The following is a 25619-nucleotide window of genomic DNA, read 5'->3' as shown; positions in this document are numbered from 1 at the left end:
TTCTTAGCTTTAAAACAAAACCCATGTCCCTTCACATGAATACAGGTTTTTTTTAAACACACTGCACACTCTGTCAATTAACCATTACACATCCAAGCCATTTTAAAATACAGAACAATTAGTTTGGGGGCAGTATACACTTATCTCGTACGTTTATTTCAGAACTCAGATCCTGCCAGAGGCCGTTTTGTGGGTTCAACAATAAGCTGCAAAACAGATCAGTCAAAACTCATGTCAAACTGCTTTATTACATCTTAAATAACATTACATTTTAATATAGTATCTATCTTGCATCCAGCTTTCTTGAAGTACACTGACTTTAAAATTAAATACAAAAGGTGAAGAGGGGTACAGGGCGTGGAGAAAGCTCTACAGAGTAGTTTCATGAAAGAGAGTAAGAGGGAATTCATCTTTTATGCCAAATCCAGGCCTAACGCACAATTACAGCACATTTTTGTACAGAATGTTGCAGAAAAAACAAAATGGAGAAAAGCTACTACTGCTGCTAGGAAGGAGCATTTCTGGATACAGTGAGAAGATAGGAAAGTTTAACAGAACAATCCGCTGTCCAAACACTGCTGCTTTTAACATTTTATTTGAAAAGAAAGCCAGGAAAACCTGCTCGTTACAAAAGTGACTCTGATCAGATGCAAAGGACTCATCCTACAAGAGGAACTGGCTGTGAGGAACTGATTTGTAAAGAAGATGGTCTAGGTTCCCTCCTCCCACACCCCAGAATCTTTGACAGCGATTGTTTGAACAGGCTGTTTCTTTTTTTCTTTAAAAAAAAAAGTGACTTATCACGCTACTCCAAACGTGCATAGCTTTGTACTTGAGTTCTTCATAGATTTATGCACAGAGTAGCAACAATAAATGAATACAGCGACAATGGTTACAGTTTTTAAACAAGTTATTTCTTCAAAGAAAAAACATCTAAGGACTTAGTCCAATATGCACTTTTTAGCATTTCTACAGCATGCGATTCTAAGAGTAAACCCACCCAATATGGCAAACAATCAAAAAAGTTTTTTTTTTTTGTTTAACTTAGAAAGTTCAGGATCATTATTTTCAAAACATTGATTTGTACATCATTTCATACACAAAGAATTGACTCAATACCCAAGTGTAGGATAGGTCTCTTTTCAAAACAGAGATTCCTGGTTGTTGAGACTTATAGGATAGTGTTAGGATATATAAACTGCCCTTTCAAGTGGACAAAACCAAAACAGATTAAAAAAATCAGTGTGGTGAAAAAGGAGGGGGGGCAGGAGGGACCAAGGATTGCATTTGTTATCCATAAAAGGTGAAAGGATTCTTTAAACAAGCATTCATTACCTTTTACAGCATGTGCTTGGTTACCTTACTGCTTAACATTATCCTATATATGCCAAGTTTTGTGCAACAATTATCTGTGATACTAGAAAATAAAATAAAAAAAATTAGGGACTAAATTTACAGCGTTAACAACCCCCAGATGCTCTGGGCTAGGACTCCCTTGTTTTGCTCAATTAAATACATAAAGAAATGTATTTAAAAAGGAAACTTGAAAAAAATCCTGCTACAAACATGACTTTAAAATTTGCAAGTGTGTGAGATAAAGTCCTTAACTTCAACTTGGAAACTACAGTGAAAGCTAACTGTTTCACGATTATGCTCAAGTTTATTTTCTGGTCATGCTTTAATGATAGTGTTTCATTTTTAAATTCTCAAGACAGGAAAAAAAAAAATGGTCCCAAAAGGAATGCACAATTTCAATTTGCTTACAACACAGAAATTCTTCTTGGAAAGGTAATTGTGCTCTTCATTTCAGCAACAGGAGACGGAAAAGATCTTGCCCTTTGAAGTTGGGGAGGATGGGGGTCCAAGTTAGTATGGTTGGATTGGATATGCTATCTTTTTTAATTTTCAACCGTTGGAAACTTCTTCCAGTCATGGAGTCCGCCGCTCTTCTGACACACAGAAAGATTTGTTAAGAGTCACACTTTGATAAACTGAAATCAAGTCTCAAGCTTTGCTTTTGCTACTCACTGATGCATTTAGCCATTACCTCCCCGTTTTCAAGAACGCCATTTATTTACTAAGACCGTACAGTCATGCCTACCAGGAGAAGATAATACGGCAAAAATAGTTCATCACAAAAATGTCACTGCATACATTAAATAGATAACCTTCAAAAAGCTCTTTCTTTTCTCCTCAGTGACTTTCCTAATCTGAATTATAAGCTTGTAGCATCAGTAAAACAGCACTGCCTGGACCTGTAAAAAAGCGTTTTGAATACTAAACGAGAACAGACTTAATTAGTTGGATACCTACCTACTTCAGTTCCAGATCTTGAGGAAGCTGTCCCATGATCCTGTTGCCACTGCCATCCCATCATCAGTCACACCTAAGCAACTGACACGGTTATCGTGACCGGCAAGGACACCTATAAATGAGAACAGGTAAGTAACATAAATTACTTTGAGGATTTTACGTCTCCGTTCAAGTAACACGCATGTTTGGATTAGTCAACGCATACACTTGAAAACCCTGGACAAACAGGGTTGGAATCTTTCAACACTTTTGGGCTTATAAGCAGAAACTGAGATATAGCTGGGTTTGCAAGGGGGTAACTCAAGAAACACGTTACTCCAAACTCGTCCTTGTACATTCCCCACATTTTCACCTTTACTTGTTTCCTGTGAGTTATGAAATCACAGCCCCAAAAATTCTGCTGACAAGGGCACAGCAATAAATATAGTATAACCAGGCATTGCACAGCTCTCAGCATTTTCTCTCTACAGTGCTGAAGATCAGTTAGGTTTTACACATTTTTTCTGAGTAAAATCAGAATTTAAGCTCACTTAGGAGCACCAAAGCATTTTTCATCTAATTTTATCTTACGTTTACAAGCACTTACAAGACAAACTCCTACGTACATTCTATTTGTCAATATGAGGATCTGCTACAACTCAATTATAGTACCATTAAAAAAGATATTTTAGACGCTAAACAGAAAAATTAAGGGAGGAAGTGTTTTTGTCTCTCCCCTCTAACAGTTTCAAAGGTGGTAAAGAGAAGACATAATTATGTTCAAGCTCTTTCCACTCCACAGCACTGAGCTAAGCTATTCTTGATGGACTTAAAATTAATCTTTCGACATCAATTACACTGCTCATAGGACCATTCATTCATATTTTGGGCTTTTCCCCTCCGTTTACTACTCTCCGATGCACAACAGGAATTAAGTCAGTTTCATTTCAAATTAATAAGGTTAAATTAATATTTTTAACTATTAATTCAGTGTTAAAAGTGACTACTTCATATAAGAGGGTTTTTGGCTTTTGAAGAAATAACATTCTGATATACTTTAAAAAACATTAACACTGTGTGAGTAACACTATTAATCTCCAGGACCCATTAAATCCACACAAGCGTCTGAGGCTCCGCACAGAACTGTGCATTTCTTCAGCAGAAGCCAAATCCTAAGTGTGGAAGCGGCCGACGCAATCTTCAAGAAATTGTGCAAAGCTGCCGGAGCTAGGAGAAGCACCTGGGAGTTACCTAGAATTTGCTCTGGCAATTGCATTAATCTCTCAAAATTCAGCCTGCCTTCAACATTAGGAAGTGCTGCAACAAAGCGCGCACCAAGAAGTCTTATACAATTTGAACTGAAGAGAGAACCACAAAGGTGTTTAAAATAGAATCACAATAATACAGGCACGATAGGACTGTCAAATCGACTCGGTAATCTTAAGTTTCGGCGCATTTCAATATGCAGAATACTTGACTAAGTAGTTGCTTAGATCAGTTCTAAAACTTGGCAATGAAGAATCACACTTCATGAGTACAGGGACCGTAAACCCAGACCAGTATAAAGACTTTCCTCATTTCTACAGGTAAGCAAGATCACCACTTCCTTCTGTTCTTTCTCTTAACGAAGGTCTTTCCTGTCACACTTTGCTTATAATATTGAAAACTACGGAACGTTTACCTGCTCTATCAGCTTTCAGTGTGTCCCAGACATTGCAGTTGAAGTCATCATAACCAGCTAGGAGAAGACGCCCACTCTTGGAAAATGCTACAGAGGTGATGCCACAGATGATGTTATCGTGTGAATAAACCATAAGTTCCTGATCGGCCCGAAGATCAAAAAGCCTGCATGTAGCATCATCCGAGCCCGTGGCAAACGCATTGCCATTTGGGAAGAACTTTAAGGAAGGAGGGGGAAAAAGAAAAAAAAAAAAAAAAAGACACATGATTTCAGACTTCATTCCTAGGTCTCATGGAATATAACATTTTGAACAGAACAAGCAGAAAAAGAAAGCAGCAAAGAAGAGCACACACCTCTCCACTACTTAGGAAAAACAGCGACGTAACGAACAGCATGCCAAGGACGACATTTACCACAGTGGACCTGAAGTTGTACAAGTTTCAGGTGCTTTCCCCAGCTACAAAGACTATTAATTAACAAAAATTTGCCATAGTACCACATCATGCTGAGACTAGAGAGCTATGAAAATATAAAATTAGCCCTGTGTCCTCTGTTCAAGCTGATACGTACACAGATGGCGTTGATGTCCGACTCGTGGCCAGTGAAGGTTTGCCGACACATTCCTTCTCTAACATCCCACAGTTTGGCAGAGGCATCGCAGGCACCAGAAACAAAACACCGGGCATCGGGAGCAAGAGACAAACTCATAACATCTCCAGTGTGCCCAGTAAATGTGGTTGTCTGCTGACCAGTTTCTATGTCCCAGAGAGCGCTTGAAAGAATAATTAGAAAGGGAAAAATCAACACATCTGTGCTTCACCAGAAGGTCTAGACAGCAATTCTTGTCTAGACCCGTTGATTTATATCACTGCTGAAAAGTAAAATGCCAGAAAGTATTAAGAAAAAAAGATACTGATAGTAGGAAAAACAAATATTCTTTGCTGAACTATTTAGCTATGTCATAGGATAATTGTGCAGGTATTTTAAAAGCCAGGTTCAGTTTTAAAATATCGGGGGCATGAAAGGTTGAAAGAACACTATCACCTCCCTAACAAAAGCCTAAACCTTTAAGGAAGATGAAGGATTTTTAATTTCTGTAATTTCTCAGTAACCCAGACCCATCAGTGGCAGATTCACACTAGGCAAATAAGAGATGACTGTATTTTGATACTGTACTTTGAAGCTCAGCGGAACTGAAGCAATGTCAAGGACAAGCTGTTACGCAGACAACTGCAGAATTACTACAATAACTCCTGAAGCAGCTGTATTGTCTTAGAATTAACATAATTTTAACAAATAAACAACAAATATTTAGAAAAATTTCTGTATTAAAATCCCTTATATATTCAATAGCTACTCACAATCAGTGGCCTAACAGATGGGATTCAAAGAGACTGATGCTGTGTAGGGGGTATTTATTAGACCTTTGCTATAAAAACTGCTGCTTGGGAGAGCTGTAACACTTTGAACAATTCAATATAATAGAGACATTTATGAAAAAAAAGATTGAGGTCTTTTTTTGTTCAGAAACTAGTATTTATTAAGACATACACCTACATTCTCCTCAAAAACCCCATCTACTGTCACTGTCAAATATTTTCTAGGAGCTATTATGTTGTTATATAAATTAAATTCAGTACTGGAAAAATCCAAATATGACTTAAACTGATAAATACTGGTTACTAAAGAAGTTTGAGAAAAAAAATCATTAGTCTAATGCACTCATTTCTGAAAGCCAAACACTTAGAGTAAAAAAAAAAATAATTAAAAAGAATTAAAAATAAATTCCCATACCATCTCAACATAAAAAACTAGGTCAGGCTTTAGAGAAGATGGGCATAGCTAAACAGCCCAAACTAACACAGTTGAAAGCCCAAGTATTCCATTACTACTGAAAACATAACATATGAACAGTGATTAATCACATTTAGTCTGCTGGATGACTATCAGGTTTATGAAGAATAAAGTTTCCTTCAATAACAGAGTATAGCAGTGAAAATTCATTACTAACAAACACGCCAAAATTTTACTGCTCACCAAGTGGTGTCGCCAGAGCTGGTAACGATTTGATTATCATCCAAGAAACGACAGCATGACAAGTATCCTGAAAACAAAATAGGAAAATTGATGAAGACCACCAAAGATTACTCCTCGCACGGTGGCTTGCTAATGCGGTTTGGCTCTTTGGAGACCATGCCCAATTCAGCCTAAACAGAGACGTCTGAAACAGGAGAAAACAAACTTAAGCAGCTTGACCAAACAGGGTAGACAGAGTTTTGGAAATACCTTGCCAATTTTTTCTTTTGAGAGAGAGGGGAGGAGGAAGAGGCAGTTCTGAGGCAGAAGTGTGTAATCCACTGGCCGAACTGGAGAGAAGTGCAGGTAACCCTGCACCGCACACACTGGTCTCGCTAGGATACTGGATCTGGATGTCACTGCATCCAGGAGCAACAAACGATTATGACCTCAACTGTATCATAAAACTACTGAGAAAAAATAAAACTACCTGCTTGGTCAGGATGAAGAACAGAGCACAGACATAGGATGTTTCCCAAGAGTGGCATTAAAGAATTTCATCTGAATGCTCTGAAGCATCTTTGTACTGAAGTAGCACACGCCACACTACTGGAATAACAACTCTGATTACAAAATGAGTCTGTCCTGCCAGCAGAAACATCTGAAAATCTAAACTACATCAAAATATGAAAACCTGTAAACATCAGTTATAGGCTTCGCTCAATTCTGCAACAGAAAAGCGGCTCATGGAAACTGTTCCTTCGAGTAGATTCCACACAAACCGGTCAGCTGTCCTCCTCCGATGTCCCTCGCGTTAACAGCAATATTCTGCTTCTCATTTTACATAAAAAGCCACGTTTTCCCAGGTACAGGTTCTAACCCTAAAGATCATCAAGCAGCTGGAATATCATAGAAAGAATGCTGCTCTTATTGCTAAAAGATTTTGATACACACACAGAGCCACATACAGAAAGCCAAAGACCCCTGTGTCCAGATATCATTCCAATTTTCCCCTGTGTCCGGAGGGAAGGACCTGCCTCGGAAAGAGGTGCACAAGGAAGTATATCTTTTTACCTTGAAAATTATACTTGAAACTTTTTTTAAAAAATAAATCTTTACCATGTGCTTAGGTAACTTAGATCTTTCTGAACAGGCACTCACCTGTGTGACCAGCTAGTTCACGGCTGACACGTACATTCCCTTCACGAGTTTTCAAGTTATAAATGGAACAGATGTTATCAAGACCACCACAAGCCACGTAATTTCCAGAAGGAGCATATGCACAAGTCATGACCCAAGAAGAACGCAGGGGAATAGCATGCACCTGAAACCAACACATTAATGTATTTCATCTGTGGAACAACCGATTTAATAATTTACCACGGGTTTTTCACTGTCTCTAAAGACATATAGCAACTTTTTGTCAAAAGGACAAGAAGAAAATAGTAGAAAGGAAAAGCCTTTGGCTGTCTGAGCATCAGACTTTAAGGGAAACTTGCATATGCAGCTCATCAGACCAAGTAAGGTCGTAATTAAAACCTCACATTTGCCTTTCTCCTCAATCCAGTTTAATCAGCAATTTTGGTAAAAAACAAAGTTATTTCATTTCAGTACTCTGAAGACTATCATTCAAGTATTTTTGCATTAACTGCTTTGAGGTGCTACCTAGTCACATTTAATACTGCATCAACACCAAGCTATTTGCTACCTATAATTCCAGAGGGTCTGTGATTTGGACTTTGGTGTTTTCTGTTTGTTTGGGGTTTTTTTACTTCATTCAGGGTGGGGTGATGGTGGGTTTGGTTTGTTTGTTTTTTAACTCAATTGCTGTTTCATTGAATCAATACTGCCAAGAGATATAGGGAGAGGATTTTTTTATGCAGCTGAAGAGTTCTATTTCTGATTCTAGTAAAAATTTCACCCACCTAGTAACAACCTCTGATTCCCTTACCCCCAGAAAATAAAGCTAGTCTTTGCCTCTTGATGAAGCCCTGGCTTAATTAGCACTCAGACTTGTTGCTAGTCCTGGTAACAGTAACCATAACCAGAAAATACCAACCAGTGTTAGGTTTTTCAACACTTAACTGCAGACAACAAATTACTCTGGCTATGCTTAAATATCTGACTGGTGTGGCACAACACGCTGACTGCTTCTCGCTCTCTGTTCATCAATTTCTCTGCAGTACCAAAACAAATAAAACCACTCTTTAGAATTAAGCATGTCCTTGTTTTCCATTTATGGTGCACATTTCCATACATAACCTGCTTAAGGCACTGTTATGTTCTTTAAATGCAAACTTCATTGTACTGGATAATTTAAAATTTGCTCTTAGGACTACGTAAGTAACGCAGCCAACAGTAACATTTCCTTTCTTTGTATTTACAACAGAATTACCCAACACTATATCAGTGAGCCTTACCTTGTTTGTAGTATAGCTGTCCCAAATTATAAGTTTGCCATCCTGGGAGGCACTAACTAGAAGCCTAGAAAGGGAACAGGAGGTCAAGGCAATCATTGCAGGAACATTGCGATGAACATCTTTGTGAGGACATTTGTCTCCACTATCAAGGCCAAAGTACTTGAGGCCATTTCAGTACAGTGGCATTACCCGATTGAGTTATTAGCTGTAAAAATTATTTTGCAAGTACTCACTCTCAATGCTAAATATGGAAATGTGTGATGGAACACCTACACGAGATAACACATTCTGACTTGAGGAAAAACTGCAGCCATTTAACTAACATATTGAAAAACTGAGGGAGAAAACTTGCAAGGAACCAGTGCTTCTGTATTGCACACACGCAGGTTTCTGATTCATTGGGTTTGAGAATCTGCACTAGCAACATGTTTTCCTTTTTCCTATTTTAAATCAGAATTTAAATTCTAAGACATCCCAAAACCCTGAATGAATGCCAGCGCTGAAATACAATGGGAATGAAAAATAACAGCACAGACATCACTAATGGAAGGGGTAGAGTTAGGAAGATTTTTTTTTTTGCCCTAAATCAACATCACTGCAATCCTGTTTGAAACATGATGCACCTAATTCACTGTTCAGAGCCCTCTTACCTGCTTTTAACGTGCTTAAAGATAGAGCAGGTAGGCTGACAGGAAAAATCTGCACATCTCCACATTTTCTAAGTCCTTCTGGATAAAACACTCCAATATGATACTCAAATTTGGAATTTGTGGTTCCTAGTGGTAGGAGCAGGAAAAGTAACAGGGTCCTGTGCACTAAACTTCCCAAAGAAGAGTGAAGCCACATGATCTCATTTTGTGTCACCAGCACCCACCTGGAATCAGTCCCCCAGTGCATTGCATAAATTTTAGCCAGGTGTCCCCGCAGTGTTCTTCTAGTGCGCATCTGAATTCTCCCCACTGGGTCAATATTGGCTGTGATCTGAAATAGGACTAGTGTCATATACTGCATTTTTCACTTCCTAGTTCCACAAGTAACACATCATACACAGTCACACTTAAGCGAGCATTCCAATGCAGACTCAAATCCCACGTTTTGAATACTGAGTTTTTAAGAAACGCTTAAGAAAAAAATGACATCGTTTTATGTAGCACAACTTTATCAAATGAAAAAAGTAGCCTCTCTATCGCATTTATACGACTCTCAGAAGTTACTTTGTCTAGGTCATACATTTTTAGACTTCTAGGATTTTGACCTAAATTTTCTACTCCTATATACATAAATGTGGTGGACTAACTTTTTTTTTCCAGAAGGGTGGTTATGGGGAGGCATAATAGGCTTTAAACACGTCTCCACTTCTAAAGGATGAATTAATAACTCCATTTCAGATCCAAATGGCCTTCTCTTCCCAGTATAGGATTATTAAATCAAAGAATTTCTAATTTATTTAACTTCTTGAAGATAAAAGCAGTCTCTGGAATAAGTGACTAGCTAAGTGAGGAAGTAATCAGGTTAGCTCTCCTTACACTGTTAAATTTATTGTAAGTAAACTCTCCAAATTTCCCTTGCTCCAAGTTCATATTGACTGGAGCCAAGCCAACAGGATGAAAACGAAACAGTCCAGCAAGTTGCAAAGGTATTAGCTCAGATTCAGAAGCACTTCAGACCAAAGCGCAGCATCGTGTGGAAATCAGCAAGCAGGTTAACCTCAGCAGGTCCCCCGCTTCTGATTGTCACGGTGAAGCAACTGTACTACCAGATCCTCATCACAACACTGGGGCTCCTCTGCATTATTTTCCACTGAGGAGTAGAGATGTGCCCTCAGTTAGTTCTTAAAGAAACTACTGCTCAAGGCTACTGCTCTCAGAAACATAAACAATGTAGTTATCTCTAGAGAAAAATTACCTAAAGGCAAAATAAAAATTAGAAACTGATAAAGGAGGCAAAGAAGATTTAGTTGCATTACCTTCTTACACCATATTTTCTTTCTGTAAAGGAGACAAAAGTTTCACAATTCATGTTAAACTCTAAAAGGCTTACCTGAGCCAGAGTGGCATCTGCACATGCTTTCCTAGCATCCTGCAACAGCATAAAGGCAGAGAAATCAGAAGTTCTGTATATTGCTTTATCTCTGTTTTGCCAAGTTGAGCAAGCACCCTCAGTAAAAAGGCTCAGAAAGCATTTCTGCCCGTCATCAGGAGAGAAAACCCATCCTAACCGCAGTATGAGCGTAAGATGCTGTCTGCTCTCAAAACACATTGAGCATTTAACTTCAAAAGTTTCTTATTCTGAGAAAGGTAGCGTGATTTTCACCACAAGGACAGTCAAGCAATGGAACTGTTTGTCCAGACAGGCTGTGCAGTTTCTGTCCTTGAAGGTTCTCAAGACCTAGCTGGACAAAGCCCTGAATAACCTTATAGCTGACCTTATTTTAAGCAGGAGGCTGCTTAGCATTACAATCTGGCTCAGAAAAACTTTAGTAAACCTCCATTTTTATCTAATCCATTTTATGCACAATTGGTGTAACTAATAGTGAAAACTATTAATGCATCATTTCTGTCCACAATTGTTCTCCTCGGGACGCACAAATGACCATTCATCTGTAACGTGGCTTCAAAATCCACTAATACAATACATACTCTGATTTGGTTTTTCAGTTGCTCGGCCTCCTGGCGTAACTGGTCAAGCTCACTCATTTTCCTGTGCTAAAGGTGTGCTTCACTGCCACCTCTGAAACAACCAGAAATCTGAAAGACAGGTGACAATAATGAGAATTAGTAAAATCCATAGCTTGGAATTACTAGAATAGTCAAGTCTAGAATAGACTAGACTAGAATTCTAGTCTAGAATAGACAATTGTCTCGAACAGCACTTGCAAAAAAAGGGAGATCAGTTTGTAAGTACTGGAATGCAGGTGAAAATATTACTCTCAAGTCTCCTCAGAATTGATCCTTTACAGTTAAATAAAGCAAATGCTTTGCTAGTAGCTTTACATATTATTCTGTTAAGATTTAATCAGCTTATTTATCTTTGCAAGCATACACGCTTTGTTTTTTCCTAAAGCCCTTCCCCAAGGAGAAAGATGAGAATAACTTTGTGAAGGTAAATTGAAGCAGTAGAGCAAACATCACTGTCTGAAAGAAAAGAAGTTTCAAAAGCGTTAAGATCTTAACACTCCCTAAATATCGCTATCCCACATCACCAGACTTATCTCTTCATAGTAGCTACTATTCCAAACCAAAGATCTCAAAGGAAATGTCAGATCCTATCACACCACCATTTACAAATTCATACTGGTCTTTGAAACCCAAAATATTTTAGAAGAGGAGTTTTGGTTAGCTTCCGTTTCAAAACCTCCAATGACATAACTCCAAAGTCCTTTCACTTGATTGTGAAACTAAGTGTCTCCTTTCTTCTGCTCCCAGGGTCATCTTTAAGCCCCTTAAAGAAAATCCAGTTAAGACAAAACCCACTAAGAGTGTTTTGTTATCCCATAACCACTTTTCTTTCGAGATCTTTTTTGTTTCTCAAGACTTGGTTTGTTCATTTTACATTTAAAACAAAACACTCTGTGGCTGAGTCTGTCTACAGCTCCCGTGCAGTTCAGTCACACAGTTTAACAGTATGCACTACTCTTGTCATAAAGGAACAGAGAAACTCTAAGGACTGCTAAGAATGAACTGCAAATGTTCATATTTTTAGCTTTTTGATATCCAGTTCTATTTCTGCCATTCTCTAAAGTTAATACATAAGCCTATTTCCCACTAAACAAACAAACACCAGTCTCTCCAGGCAGAGCACAAAGAATTTAGAGATACTATCATTCCCATTTCAGAGAAAGAAACTACAATTCCAAACTTAAGTGTTCTGCTCAAGGTCACAGCAACTCAACAACAGGATTAAGATTTAGGACACCAGAAGTCCAGCTGCAGAGTTACAGGTAACTACACTGAAGATTTATGTGCAGCTTTATTTTAAAATACAACAGGATGAATAATCTAACATCAGTCAAAGCAAATACATTCTCCTGTAACATACAGCTTAAAATAGTGTCAATTTATTTTTGCCAGAATTTGTGCGCTATGCAATAGAATTCTTCTGCATTTAAATGAAGCAGAAGTTCTTTGTACAGAACGCAAAGAGGCCTAAGGAGATGAAGAGTAATCCTAGTGAAAAAAGTAACATTGGTAAAGTTCACTTCACAGAAATTGAATCCTGTACTTCCATTCTAGATCATTTGTACACACTGGGTTTAAAACAAATCAGACAAGCTTATTTCAGGCTTGTGCCTTATTGCTTAACACAGCACGCGCTGGAGGGGACCGCTCCAGGTGGCAAAAGCAGAGGAAGAAGCTCAGTAGTGCCGAGTGTCTCCTGCAGCCACACAGCAGCAGCAGCACTGGCACGGCCAGGTAAGATGCTGAAGGGACTTGGGGCACATTCCCTGGTTGATGGGAGAGCGCAGCCTTGCTGGCACGTACGCGTCTGCCTTCACACCTGCGTTACACTTGGAGAGGCCCCGCACAGCAACTGTGTGTGTACCTGTGTAACAGAACAAACTCCTGCATGAAATCCAGGGCACTTCTCTGCCCCGGCACTTTGCCTCCATCCTCTTCAAGTCCCACTTTCCACAGGGGCAGAACAACCCACACTTCTTCCCAATCGGTAAGAATTAACCAAAGCGTGCTAACAGCGCCCAACCTTCAGAATAATTTCATAGACAGAGTTGGACACACACACACGCAACCTGCGCGATTCATCCACCGCACACAGCCCTCCGTGTCCTTCCCAGCGGTACTGGATTCACAGGATTAGTTCCTATCTTGCGCTCAGATATGCTTTGAGAGTTACAAGTCAGCCTCTATTCATTCCAAGCAACTCCAAACACTGAACTGCATTTCTGACAGCATCCATAGGAATTGTTTAAACCAGATTTCCACATTCTCTTTGTACTCTTTGTTGTTTCAACATCAACAGGAAGTTCCAATTCCTGCCAACATGACTGAACTCACTCACACTCAGGAAACGAAAATCCTAATGAAGCCAAGAGCATTAAAATATAGTAGTTCACTGAAGCAGACTGTAAAATTTATGGGACAGCCAGCCAAACAACCTAGCTATTCCTCTATTGCTCTTACACTAAGTTTTAGGCAATTAAATTTATGGCAGAAGTATGAGATCATGGGGAAAAAAGGGCTCCATCCTCTTGCATACCTTTCAGCTATGGTGTAAATAAGCAGATTTACTTTAAAAAAGCAAGAACAACAGTCAGGAAAATGCAGGGGAAAAAATATTTTTATCTATTCTCACTCTTAATACATGAAACATTTTTATACAGATTTATTCATACCGGACAAAGAAGTAACAAACAGAAACTGCTCTCCACACACGAGCTATGCTCATTGCACATTAGCACAGCTGAATATCATGATATCATAATTTATTTTTCTTTCTCTGCATGCTCTAAAGGCATTTAACTCCATTTTAAAAAAAAAATTTTCTGGGAGAAATTCTAAGTGTGATACAGATAATGCTTCTGTTTCTAGGGTTTTGAAAGAAGCTACTAAACTTCTAAATCAAGCAAGCCTCATGCAAAAAGTCACTGCTCAAGTTCCACACTCCTTTCTTCCAAATTATCACCACAGCTGTGAAGAAATAGATAGCAGCCAAACTCACGCTTACCTCGCTGTCTTTGGAATTTCTTACTGTGTTCTTGAAGGCAGGCTGCTCAAGAATAACACATGCACTTTGCTGAACTCACTCAAGACCTTTCCAGAGGCTGAAGCGCTTAAGTGTCTCTGCTCTAAGACTAATTCCCCCTAATCTTGTTGACAAGTATACCTTGTAGATAATTCTCTTCTTGCTGGGGACAACAATATGCATATTTGCATGGTAGTTTACTATTCACTCCTCCAAATGACCCAAACCTCTAGTCTATTCTTACAAGTTATCCATAGAAGAGTCACTTTGTTCTTCTGTTTCCCGCACAGGAAAATCAAGTACTGTCTTCACCCAATCTGGTACTTTCCATATATGATAAAACTTCACAATTCAACTACATCAAAAGCATTTATCGTGTCACTCAACTTGAAGTAACAACTTCTGGGTTTGTTTTTCTCTAAGCTATGTGAGCTGTATTCCTATGTAGGAGGAAAGTTATATGTGTCCAGTCACAAAATCTCTGAACTGATAGAAAGTCTTAAAAATTCTTACTGCCTGCAACTGGAGATATACTTCGGATCCCAGTATAATAATTCTAATTTACAGGTAAAGCTCACTACTCAGAAAACAGTAACAGACAACTCAAAACCCAAGGAAGAACCCAAATTCACTCCTTTCACTGTTGCAACTTTCTAGAGCTCAAGCTGTTTATCCAATTAAGTCCAGTTACTGAAACCAAGGCATCATTAGTGCCATCGCGTTTATAGGCAGACTGATGCTTGTCTACGTTGTAAGAGAAATGAGAAGAGTTGAATACAGCTCATCCAAGAGCATATTCCTTGTTAAATACGATTCCTCTCAAACTACCCGGTAACAGCAATGAGGCAATGCTCACTGAACATTTCATTTCATTTTCTCACACCATTCTTATAAAAAAAGAAAAAAGGATAGCCTCTCATCCTCCACTAAATAGCCTGTCCTTTGTATAATCTCTGCAGATTAAAAGAAGAGAACACAGATTTGAAATCACAGCTATCATTAAGGCAAATTTTAGAATTTCTAACCCTTTATGGCCAAGTTTTGTTTGCTACAAGTTGTGGGTTGGGGTTTTTTTGTATAATCTCTGCAGATTAAAAGAAGAGAACACAGATTTGAAATCACAGCTATCATTAAGGCAAATTTTTAGAATTTCTAACCCTTTATGGCCAAGCTTTGTATGCTACAAGTTGTGGGTTGGGTTTTTTTTAACCACACATTACCACTACCAACAAGTAGTAATTGTTACTGCAAAGTCTGGTAATACAGAAGGTTTAAATTGTCACAGTATTTCCCAAGTACAACAATTTCATAAGAAGTTCAGCCAAATCACTTTGCTCCCAAATGAACAGGCTGGCTGACACTTGTTCCCTCGACATCTTTCCTGCTAGCACACATCACTCCAGTGAGCAAAGAGGAGCAAAACACATCATTTACAAAAACAGAGCTCAAACTTTACAGCCTTAATAATGAGTTCATGCTATGCCTCCCAGACAGTCTCATAGCAGGTCATCTGATTAAATGAGGCTGTGCTAATCTATCAGATACCATAAATCCTATTAGCAACATGCACAGCAGCTTGGACATTTTCACAATGACAAAGGAATTATACCCAATGCACTGTTAGTTGCAATGTTTTGACATCACATTGGCTTTGAAAAGCTGAGGGTTTTTTATGATTTAATCAGACATATGTATTGATTCCTGTTGGACTTCTATTCAATAGAAAACACAGTAAGAGCAGAATTACTTGTGGAACAAGTTTGAGGTGGTCTCTCTCCCATTTACATAATACAAATTGGTAGACAAAAAAAACCCACAATAATCAGGGGTGCCTTCTGATCCTGAAGTACACAAATCTCCAGATATGGTGATCACCAAAAAAAGAAAGGCACTGATAATTTTAGAAATCACAGAAAAGATAAACAGGAACATAAAAACCGTACCGATTCACACAAGCTTCTGTGATAAAAACTTTATTTGAAAGGGAAAAAATCACCTGTATAACAAGCACTGAATAGCTCAAAGACATTGGCTTAATACTCAGCATTGGTTTAAACAAAAAGTTATATAGAAAATAGGTCAGTTACGTGAACTGATAACTCAAAGTAAGAAATTTAACAGCACAAATACTTTCTACACAACGTGTGGCTAACTAGTAACCTTCCTCACAGACTAAGGGGCTTGACAAGAGGCAGAAGTTATAGTCTTGAAAGGTAATGAATATTAGTGTTAATTATGATTACACAGAATATAAGCTCTAAAACTTTTAGGCTCTGTTTAAATAATACCGACACATTGAAAAGAACGTTCTGACAGGAGCCACTTTACTCAAAAGAAATTTGGCCTTCTTTTGTCAAACATGGCAGATAAGTAATTTTTCATTCATGAGAGAATAACCGTTCTCATCATTTTATTTATTACAGCTCCCTGCCCCACTGAGATGAAACAGTTTCATCTGCGGTCTCCCTCCGCTCTGCCAGTTCCATTTCTGAAAGAAGACAGGCACTAACATCTATTATTTAGCAGGTTTCCTGGCCATTTTAAAATCCTTCCTGTTGACGTAAGAATACACATGCTGAAGCAGAAAACAGGTACTTCAGGTTGCACAGATTAACAGCTAAAATCTTGAAGCTAGACACTTTTTAAGAATAGGTGTTTCCCAAGCACTGAAAAAAAACCCCCAATCTTATTTTTCTACTTACATTATCTCTCACTACAGTAGAAAGCCAACTTCTGCTGTCAAACATGTAAATTCTGGAAAAAAAAAAAACACCAAAACCACAATAAGTACAATTATCAAGAAATAACACCAATTGATTAACAAATTAAAAATTAAAAAGAAATTAAAAAGCTATTAAGACTGTTTGTTAGTTAACTTAAATAGCCGGTTTGTCTTCGTGAAGGAAATGGCCATTGCTTTAATAATACCAACATAGCTAAAAGACTCACTCATGTCAAGTTTTTAATATAATTTTCCCAAGAAAACTCTTCCAATCCTCTGATCACCAGTTCTCCTCCCCTAGTGATACAGAAGCCCATACTGCCAGAGAGTTTAGGATTGTAATAAAACATTGTCTCACTCATACAAGACTCTCCTTTTCACTGCGCAGGTGCCCCCGCCCGAATCTGCATTTTCCAAGCACTAAAATTATTTCTGCTCAATACTGTTCCTGAGGTACGCTTGCTTAGGCACAGTTAAACATCAAGATATCTATTTTATCAAAAGAAGTTACATAAACCTCCTACTGATGAGCTCAAGCAAGAGCAAAACGCTTCTAGAAGAGGTACAACTTTGGCAGCACAAAGTAATATCTACAGTCCACCCCAAGATTTGAAATATTGGCAACCGCTTGTACATTCCAAATATCTGCAAAGTGTCTCTATCACACAGCCAGACCAGGGCTACGGGGCAGGGAACGGGCACCCGAGCGTACATCTCCCAAGCTGCTGCATCAGGACGGTGGCAGGTTGTTCTAAGCACGAAACAAAAACGTACTGAAGCAAAATAATCGTACATCAGAAAGGCGGTCTACAACTTCATATTCTCTAGACTGAAATGCTTGCACGTAATGGGTTTTTCTGATTTTATAGTTCACTATTAGCTGGAAAATTTACAAGGTACTTCAGTGTCTGGTATGGAGGTTAAGCTACTTAGGATATGGATCAACCTCATCCAAGCTCATTTATAGATGAACACTTTAATACTGTGATTATGAAACCATCAGTGTCAGCAGTTTTGTTTGTTACTGCCAGAACAGCACACTTTTAGGTATAAAACAGTAACGCACGCTTACAGGTCAAAATTCACCTCCCACCCCCCCAAAGATACAAGCACATGACATGACCATTTTAAGTTGTGCAAAAAGATGAACTATATTCAACTTTCAGAAGTCTTGGCAGAAAAAAAATTGCCCACACTGCAGAGAGCACAAAATCTAATGAAATTCCGAAAGAATTATCTGAAATATAAACAAGTAACATTATGCTGGAACACTAACGGCACACAGAATACACAATAGCAAAGGCCAAAACACACACCATTATTGTCCTGTGCTGCACCCTCATTAATGCAGGAGAGGTGTTGCAGATTTCATATGCCTTCTGCAAAAAAGAAAAAACAAAAACAACACAAAACAAGCTACTTTAACCAGCCTGCAAGAAGAGTAAGGAAGCATAACAGCAAACTTTCCCACAAAGATGAGTCTGTTTTTTCAAGTTTTCAGTTAGGTGTGCTGAAAGCATCCTGTGATGCCTGCAGAATGCAATCCTGGCAACTGAGATATTTTCAACTCTACCTTAAAGGTGGAGCTCATTTAAGAACAGAAGTAGACGAGATACTTGAGAAGAAAGATCTGCATTGCCACAGGCTTCCATTTTTAGCTAAACTGTAGCCCAGTAAAAGCAACACGAAAATTACAGGCCGACTCACCACGCCACAGTACTGGTTCAGCAAAGAAAGTTCTTGTAACCAGCTTCATATGCTCTGCCTTACTGGGCCCTTATAACCCTGCTTAGCTGAGAGCTTGAGGGTCCCAACATCAAGAACTGGTGTTGCTAAAACAGGGGAGAACAAAAAGTACCACAGAATACTCCCAAGCGTGGTTCAAGTGGTTAAACCATTATACCGAAGCACCTGGAGGTCAGCCAGCCCTACACACGGTTGGCGTACCCAGTGTCCCCACAGCCTTCTGCTCGAAGTAACACAGCAGTTAGAACTCGAGCAAAAGAGCAACTCCAGAAGGCAAAAGCAGCATCAGATCTGGGTAAAGCTTCCCTACTACAGGTACTCACGAACTGCTGCCAGTCTAATATTCTGTTTTCTTTAAAAATATTGAAGTAGTTACACTGAGGGGGGACACAAAAAAATAACCCCACCGACAGTCTAATATTCTGTTTTCTTTAAAAATATTAAAGTAGTTCTACTGGGGGGACACACAAAAAAATAACCCCACCAAAAACCTACTAGCAAACATCAATACCACTATTAAGGTAAAAGAATAGTTTCCAATACCGTTACTTTGCTGCTCTGGCGTACCACCCCTAGCAGCACGCTCCCATCTGAACGGCACGCACCCTGCTCCCAGCAGGGCCCGCTGTACGTAGGCAGGCAGGTACTAACTCAGCATGCAGATACTTCTCTTCAGGTGCCCAACACTAACCACCACTATAACGTACCAACTACGTGGTAGAGACAAGGCCCGCGAAGCCAGGCATTGCAGGTTAGTTTATTGAAAATATTTCTTATAGTCTACATCGCTGATTATTATCACAGAGCACTATCTTGACGCCCAAGAGATGACAACAACCTTTCCAAATCACTGCCAACATGACATTCCAGTGATGCCACCAGGAAACAATAATTAGATGTCTGAAATTTAAAGCTATGCTTCAAGGCTATTCTGTATACAAAGAAAATCCCACACCCTACCCTCAGTTTCACGGCTTGGTCCTAACTATCAACATTAAGAGTTCTACGAGGCCGCTGGAAACTCGAAGGACATTTTGCTATCGGCATGTGTACGCGCTCCTTTAAGAGTTAACTCTAGCTCAGACGTTTGCTGAGTACAGTCTGTATTTCCGAAAGCCTAGTCTTTGCTGTCACCTCCTACAAGCACAGCTTTGAAGGACAGCCGATAGAAGTATAAAACTATAATTACAAATTCATAAATCTAAATAAGCTCAAGTGAATGGCTACAACCCCTTCTCGTTTACTTGATGTCTTCTTTCTGGGAATCATCAGCTGCGCCTGTAATTTCCAAGCACATAAGCTTTGAAAAACAAGCAGTACCTTACTAACAGGTTTGCAAAAGAGATTACCCTCGCCGGGACAATGCTACATTGTACAGCTCCTTCAAAAATCCACTGAAAACGCTTCTATAGTCAAAGGCTAGCATGACTGGACCATTTCTGTGGGAGGTATTGGCTGCTTCTTGCGTTGAAGAATTGCCAAGTTTCCAACTGAAGCAGTCATTGTGCTCAGTAGACATTTTTCCATATAGTAGTGTGAAGCACACACAAGACAAGCGAGTATCAGGTCGATAAGCATTAATGCTAATTATGCAACAGTTACATTAGCTGGTTAAAGAGCCAACAAAGTTCCATTTTCAGTATAGCATGCAAGTACAAAATAATAATTACACAAGCTAAAAATACCTCTAACTGAACAAACTGATTTCACAAATGCTTCATTATTACATGGAACTCACTTCTTGAATTGCAGGTCCCATTTTAACCAGGGAGCTTTCTGCAAGGGTCACTGATGTTAGGACTCAAAAATACTGTGTGTAAAATAACCTGCAGAACACCTGGCAACGCAAGAGTGTAAAAAAATTAGCCTTGTTGTGTTTGCTCTGTCCAGAGACAAGTTTTTCTGGTAAATGAAATCCTTCGCCTGGATTCTGGCAACCTTCCTTCTTCCTGTAACCTTATTCACACAAACAACAGGAAAATCCAGGCATAAAAAATCTACACGAAACAGCTTCTGACCAGTCAAGATGCCTTCCATCAAACCGCCTTGAATTTACCAGGGAGAACAGCAGTTTCAGCACTTCAGAATCCCACCCAAAAAAAGACCAACACCAAACCCCACACCATAATTAGCTGCTAGAAAATAAATAGCTACTCAGAAAGAATAAAAATAAACTAACACTCTCTCTCTCTATATATATGCATAACCCATCGGTTTTGCTTGCCTGTCTAGATTTTCTAAGACCTGAGGACTCCTGGCTCCCTGTGTATTTCAAAATAAACCTTTTGGACAGTTTACCGCATTCTCAAATTAGAATACTAATCAGCAGACAACAATGCTTAAGATCACGGCAGGGACACATGCTTGCAATAAACAGCTCTGTAGTGAAGTCGCCCGTCTACTTCGGCCACCAACCGTGAACAAATTCAAGCTGTCTTCATGGAAGACAGCCTCCCTATGCTGCCAAAATGCTCACATTTCCTGACGTTAATCCCATGACCTACATTTCAAAAAAATATAAAAAATCATCCTGATGCAATATTTAAGCATAAAAATCTGGACTGCAACAGGTCATTAATCCTTTCTAAATGTATCTGCAAGCTATATGCATTATTAAAAAAAAAATCATCTTAATTCTAGGTACAGAAGAGAATTTATGCAGAAAAAAAAGAAAAAAAAGAACTGATTACTACAAGTTTAACAGATGCCTAAAGCCAAATGCTTAAATCCACAATTTTTAAAAGAGGGGACTTAGGAGATCTTTGAAGTAGTTCATGAATATTAGTAACTGTTGCTACTTTAGCAACTCAAGTCAAAAGTTTTCCTAACTACATTTTTATGCCTTGTTCTGAAAGAAATTCACATTTAAGAGCATTCTAACACTTCCTAGTAAGTGGCAGGCAGAGGAAGCCAATTTATTTTAAGAATAAAAATTACTCATATTTAACATAAGTTTTCAAAAATCTTTTATTAAGAATGTCAAAAGTCAATGTTCTAGGTTTTATTCCTTTGTTCAAAATGACCTATATGCAATTAATCCTTCTGAACAGCAACGTCGATAAACTGTATCAATTTTCTCCAACTGGCCAGTGATGGTTTTGGCTGTCTTCTTTCCTGATCTTACAATTAAAAACCAAAAACCCCAAAAAAACAAAAGCAACCGTAGCAGGTCAAGAAAACTTAGAAAAGTGCATCCATTTCTAGCTAGATTTCTCAGAAAAATAAGTTGCTGAAAACTGTCGCTTCATAACATATCCCCTTATCCAAAAGGAAGGGATTTTGTTGTCCCAGCACACCTCTCCCTTCAGACTGCAAACCAAAACCCAGGCAGCGTTAAAGGAGCACATATTACTATTAATTAGCCACTACAGAAATGACTAAGCATTATTACTAACTAGATGCTTCTATCTGCAGAGCCTTACGAGAACCAAACAGTTGTTTCTTACTTCAGTTGTCATCTTCCATGGCTTCCTTCAACTCTTTTATCATCAGCCTCCAGTTTTTACTGGCATTTTCACTGCTTTGCAAACCGACCAGAGTCTCTGTTGACCTGAACAGAGCAGAGTGCACACACAGCCAGCATTTCCCACTGCCACTAATGCCGCTGACACACACCGTGATTTTTCGCTCTTTGGAATTAATGTTATTGCCGTGAACAGAGAAGTAGCTGCAAAGGTAAAAATACGTAACCAAACACTGCTGGATCCAAATGCCTTCTCAGCAACACACAACTCACTATTCATGAGCTGCAGAAACAAAAACTAGGTCTTACTGGCTAAAAAAAACAACAAAACAACCACCAACCCACAACCTTGCAACTTTAAAAATATTTTAGTTGCTTTCTCAGGCCCACTAACTTGAATCAACTAGGCTTTGTGCCATTTATCCAGATACTATTGCTCCTTCCAAATTTTATTTTATTTTAAATCGCAGTAACTATTTATATCTCCTTGGAATTGTGCTACAGTTAATTCTCATAATTTTTTTGAGGAAATACATTTTTTACGTAAGCCCTTTAGAGTCAGGAATGCTTAAGACCTTTACTCAAGAGAAAAAAACAACACCCACAGCTGAGCTATCTGGAAAGCTGCTAATAAAGAGAACAGTTTCATAGTTTGGATTTAGAAGCGTTAAGGAGGCAGAAAAGGAAAAAAAACCCAACAAACACAAGACAAGGGCAAAACAACTGCACAAATCTGTCAGATACAGGAAGGTTGTCTGGCCTGAAGCATTATCAGTAATGTGCTTGCAGAAGAGGTGAACAAAACATAAAATACCCCAAACAATCCAGACACAAAGCAAGAAACTCGTTATTTCTTCTCCAGGGGACCTAAGGCAATGCCACAGCATCAGGATCTTCTCGTTTTGGAAAACGTGTAATCTCTCATCTAGATCAGCTGAATCTCTAAGCAGCAGGTTTCAGGAAGTTCGGAATACAAACCACACGCGGTACATTTTCTCCTAGAAGCTAGAAATGGAAGCCCACTGTGGTAGGACCCTACTACACATCACCCCAGTGCGACAAGTCACTGACAGAATCATAAAGCAGCAAACGATAACACATTACACACCTAAATATGTATCCTTGTTTCTGAAGCCAACATTAGAAATGCATTTATTCAGGTGTCAGAACAAGGTCACAGGACGCAAATTAAGAACATGCCTATAGTAAACTGAAACCCTATTAAGAAAAAGAATTCCTGTCCATTTTCCCCAAAGTTTCACAAAACTGTTTTCTAACAGTCACTTTCGGATATACCATTCCAGTTGGTCTTCAGTTCCTTTTCCGCGATTTAAATAAGTCCTCATCAAGGTTGATGCATTTCTCTATCTTGATGATGATCTGTCCAAGCTCTCCCCAAGTAATTCACAGTGGATGCCGAGGAGAGCACAGCATGGGACCGCATCATGTTGCACTGAATTCACAAGAAAATGAATGGCTTGATGCAAAACCTGGCGCAGAGGTAGGCGATTACACCACCTTCTGTTACCAAAACCCCAAAGATTACAATAAAATTCATCAGATGCATCAACTGCCCCTGTCTGGTGCCCAAGATCTAAGAGAAGAAAAGTCTGAATGATATTTCTCTCAGCTCTGCTTGCCCACACATCTGTATTAGCATGATTTTCTCAAGTTTGTTAAAAATCCTGTATTGTTTCAGATATTACCACTACCAGTGACATCAGTAGGTACATTAAGATCTTCATTCCAATATTTATTATATTAGAGGAGGAAACAGGCTATGTGATCACTCAAAATACAAAAATCAGAAACAAAATTAGCAAAATTAGACATGAAATATACTAATAAAAAAAATCAGTAAGACTGTACACTTGCATAAACAAACTTATTGAATTCCTATTACTGTATTTTGCATTTCCATAAATTTCAGCTCAACTGTTTTATCAACAGAAGCTGAATCATCCATCCCATTCTACACGCCAGCTAGTAAAGAGTCAACTGAGTCAAAGGAGAGTCAGCTGCTTCCTATTTACACCCTTTTAAAAAATACAGCTAACTTTCAGAATGCTACATTTTAGCAAAACCACTTTTTACATCCTTAAAAGTCAAAGCGTTTAAAATTAGAAGAAAGAGCCAATCAAATCAACATACGCTTATTCTTGAGCTAAGGGAGACATTTACAGATATAACGTGGTCTTTTATGGACAATTCTGCTTCTAAAAAGCATCCCCCTCAACCATGCATGTAGGCACAGACTTTAATTGAGATACTTCCATGCTTACGTGTCATGCTGCACTAAGGCCCTCAAAACACTAATGAAAAGCATATTATGCTTCCAGAAGCAGCGAGACAATTTATACCATCTCAACTCTGAATTGTGCTTTACCATACAGATCCAGAGTTGCGCCCAAAATGCCTTTCACTGTTAGGACTGAACCCAAAAGAGTGCTTCGGTAACGTGGATTCTTCCTTCTCTTCCGACTCCGAATGACTCTGATAAAAGCAAGCAAGCCTCACTGTGTTAATCTTTTATAAAAACAGTAATGAAAAAATGCAAGAGAAGCAACAAAGGTACCCCAGCTTAAAGGCAGGCTGGCTAAGACCTGGTAACCACCTTCTGACCACGGCTACTACCACGACCCGTCTCAACAAAAATACGTTAGCCAAGACTTTGGAGCAAACCACTGGCTCTCTTTGTGCCTCTGCCACTCACACTGCACCTAAGCAGCCTCAGAGATAATCGAAAAGAACAACATTCATTCTGTACAACTGTGCTAAATGTTATTTAACTTCTGCTTCAGCTAATTAACTAAAATACGTTATTTCATTGAAATAAGAACATATGTGTTCAAACAGCACACTGATCTTCAGTAAGAGTCTAAGAGAACACTGTCAGAAAGAAGTTATACCATGAAATAACTGCTTCTCAGCCCCAGTCTGAAGATAAAACGCATTCCAGTGGACTTGAAAAATAAGAAAAATATTGTATGCCTAGAGGAGATAAAGGAATACTCAGCAGAGATTAAAACATGGCCTGACTCCTCTGATCACTTTACCCAAAACAGACTGAGCAAGACCTTGTCCTCCAGCCCCGCAATCACCATAACCCATCTTTCAGCAACGTACAAGCAGTTCCATCAGTTTTGCTAGCAATGATTTATACCCCCAGTAGCTCATTGATTTCTCTGAGCAATTGCTGTATTCTGATATGTACTGTTGATACAAAGTAAGTCGAGGTACAGAAGAACAGGGACCAAAAAAAAAAAAAAAAAGCAAGGTTGACAGACTGAAGAGTAACACGAGAGACCTTGAAGCCATTAGACTGAGAAATGGTGTTCGGGAACAGACAATGCAACAATGCTTAATGCTGATAGGAAAGGTAAACTTCAGGTACAACCCAGGGACGGTATCGTAACAGAGAGCACAAAGGTACAACCGGAAATACCTGCTTTCACCCTTGGACGTTCTCCTTTCCACAGTACTGCACTAACCCTCTTAAAACTTCTGGCATTAGTCTTTAAGTCGCAGTTGTGTTCCTCTAGATAGCATGTATCTGGTTAGGTGATCACCGTAAAGAGG

General features: G+C 38.9%; 1 protein-coding gene across 1 annotated transcript; it reads right to left on the bottom strand.

Moving 5' to 3' along the window:
- Positions 1 to 229: 229 nt before the first annotated feature.
- On the bottom strand, positions 230 to 18210 carry GNB1 (guanine nucleotide binding protein (G protein), beta polypeptide 1). Its single transcript, XM_009867481.1, has 12 exons — positions 18148 to 18210; positions 16812 to 16863; positions 11049 to 11156; positions 10450 to 10488; positions 9284 to 9390; positions 8410 to 8473; positions 7151 to 7313; positions 6011 to 6077; positions 4544 to 4745; positions 3974 to 4190; positions 2318 to 2425; positions 230 to 1949 (listed from the first exon to the last, which is right to left on the bottom strand). The coding sequence occupies exons 3-11, from the start codon at positions 11103 to 11105 to the stop codon at positions 2319 to 2321; spliced, it is 1023 nt and encodes a 340-aa protein (XP_009865783.1). The 5' UTR covers positions 11106 to 11156; positions 16812 to 16863; positions 18148 to 18210; the 3' UTR covers positions 230 to 1949; position 2318.
- Between the last annotated feature and the right edge of the window lie 7409 nt (positions 18211 to 25619).

This window comes from Apaloderma vittatum, unplaced genomic scaffold (genome assembly GCF_000703405.1).
Source record: "Apaloderma vittatum isolate BGI_N311 unplaced genomic scaffold, ASM70340v1 scaffold11914, whole genome shotgun sequence".
NCBI lineage: Eukaryota > Metazoa > Chordata > Aves > Trogoniformes > Trogonidae > Apaloderma > Apaloderma vittatum.
Note: the sequence above shows the minus strand (reverse complement) of the source record. Positions and strands in the feature narration are given on the sequence as shown.

What these genes read in the sequence shown, in the direction of transcription:
- GNB1 (XM_009867481.1), bottom strand. Translation starts at nt 11,105, where the DNA reads ATGAGTGAGCTTGACCAGTTACGCCAGGAGGCCGAGCAACTGAAAAAC. An exon ending in TGAACTAGCTGGTCACACAG is followed by an intron (nt 6,078 to 7,150) that starts GTGAGTGCCTGT and finishes TTTTGTTTTCAG; the next exon opens with GATACTTGTCATGCTGTCGT. An exon ending in ACTGAAAGCTGATAGAGCAG is followed by an intron (nt 2,426 to 3,973) that starts GTAAACGTTCCG and finishes TCTCATTTATAG; the next exon opens with GTGTCCTTGCCGGTCACGAT.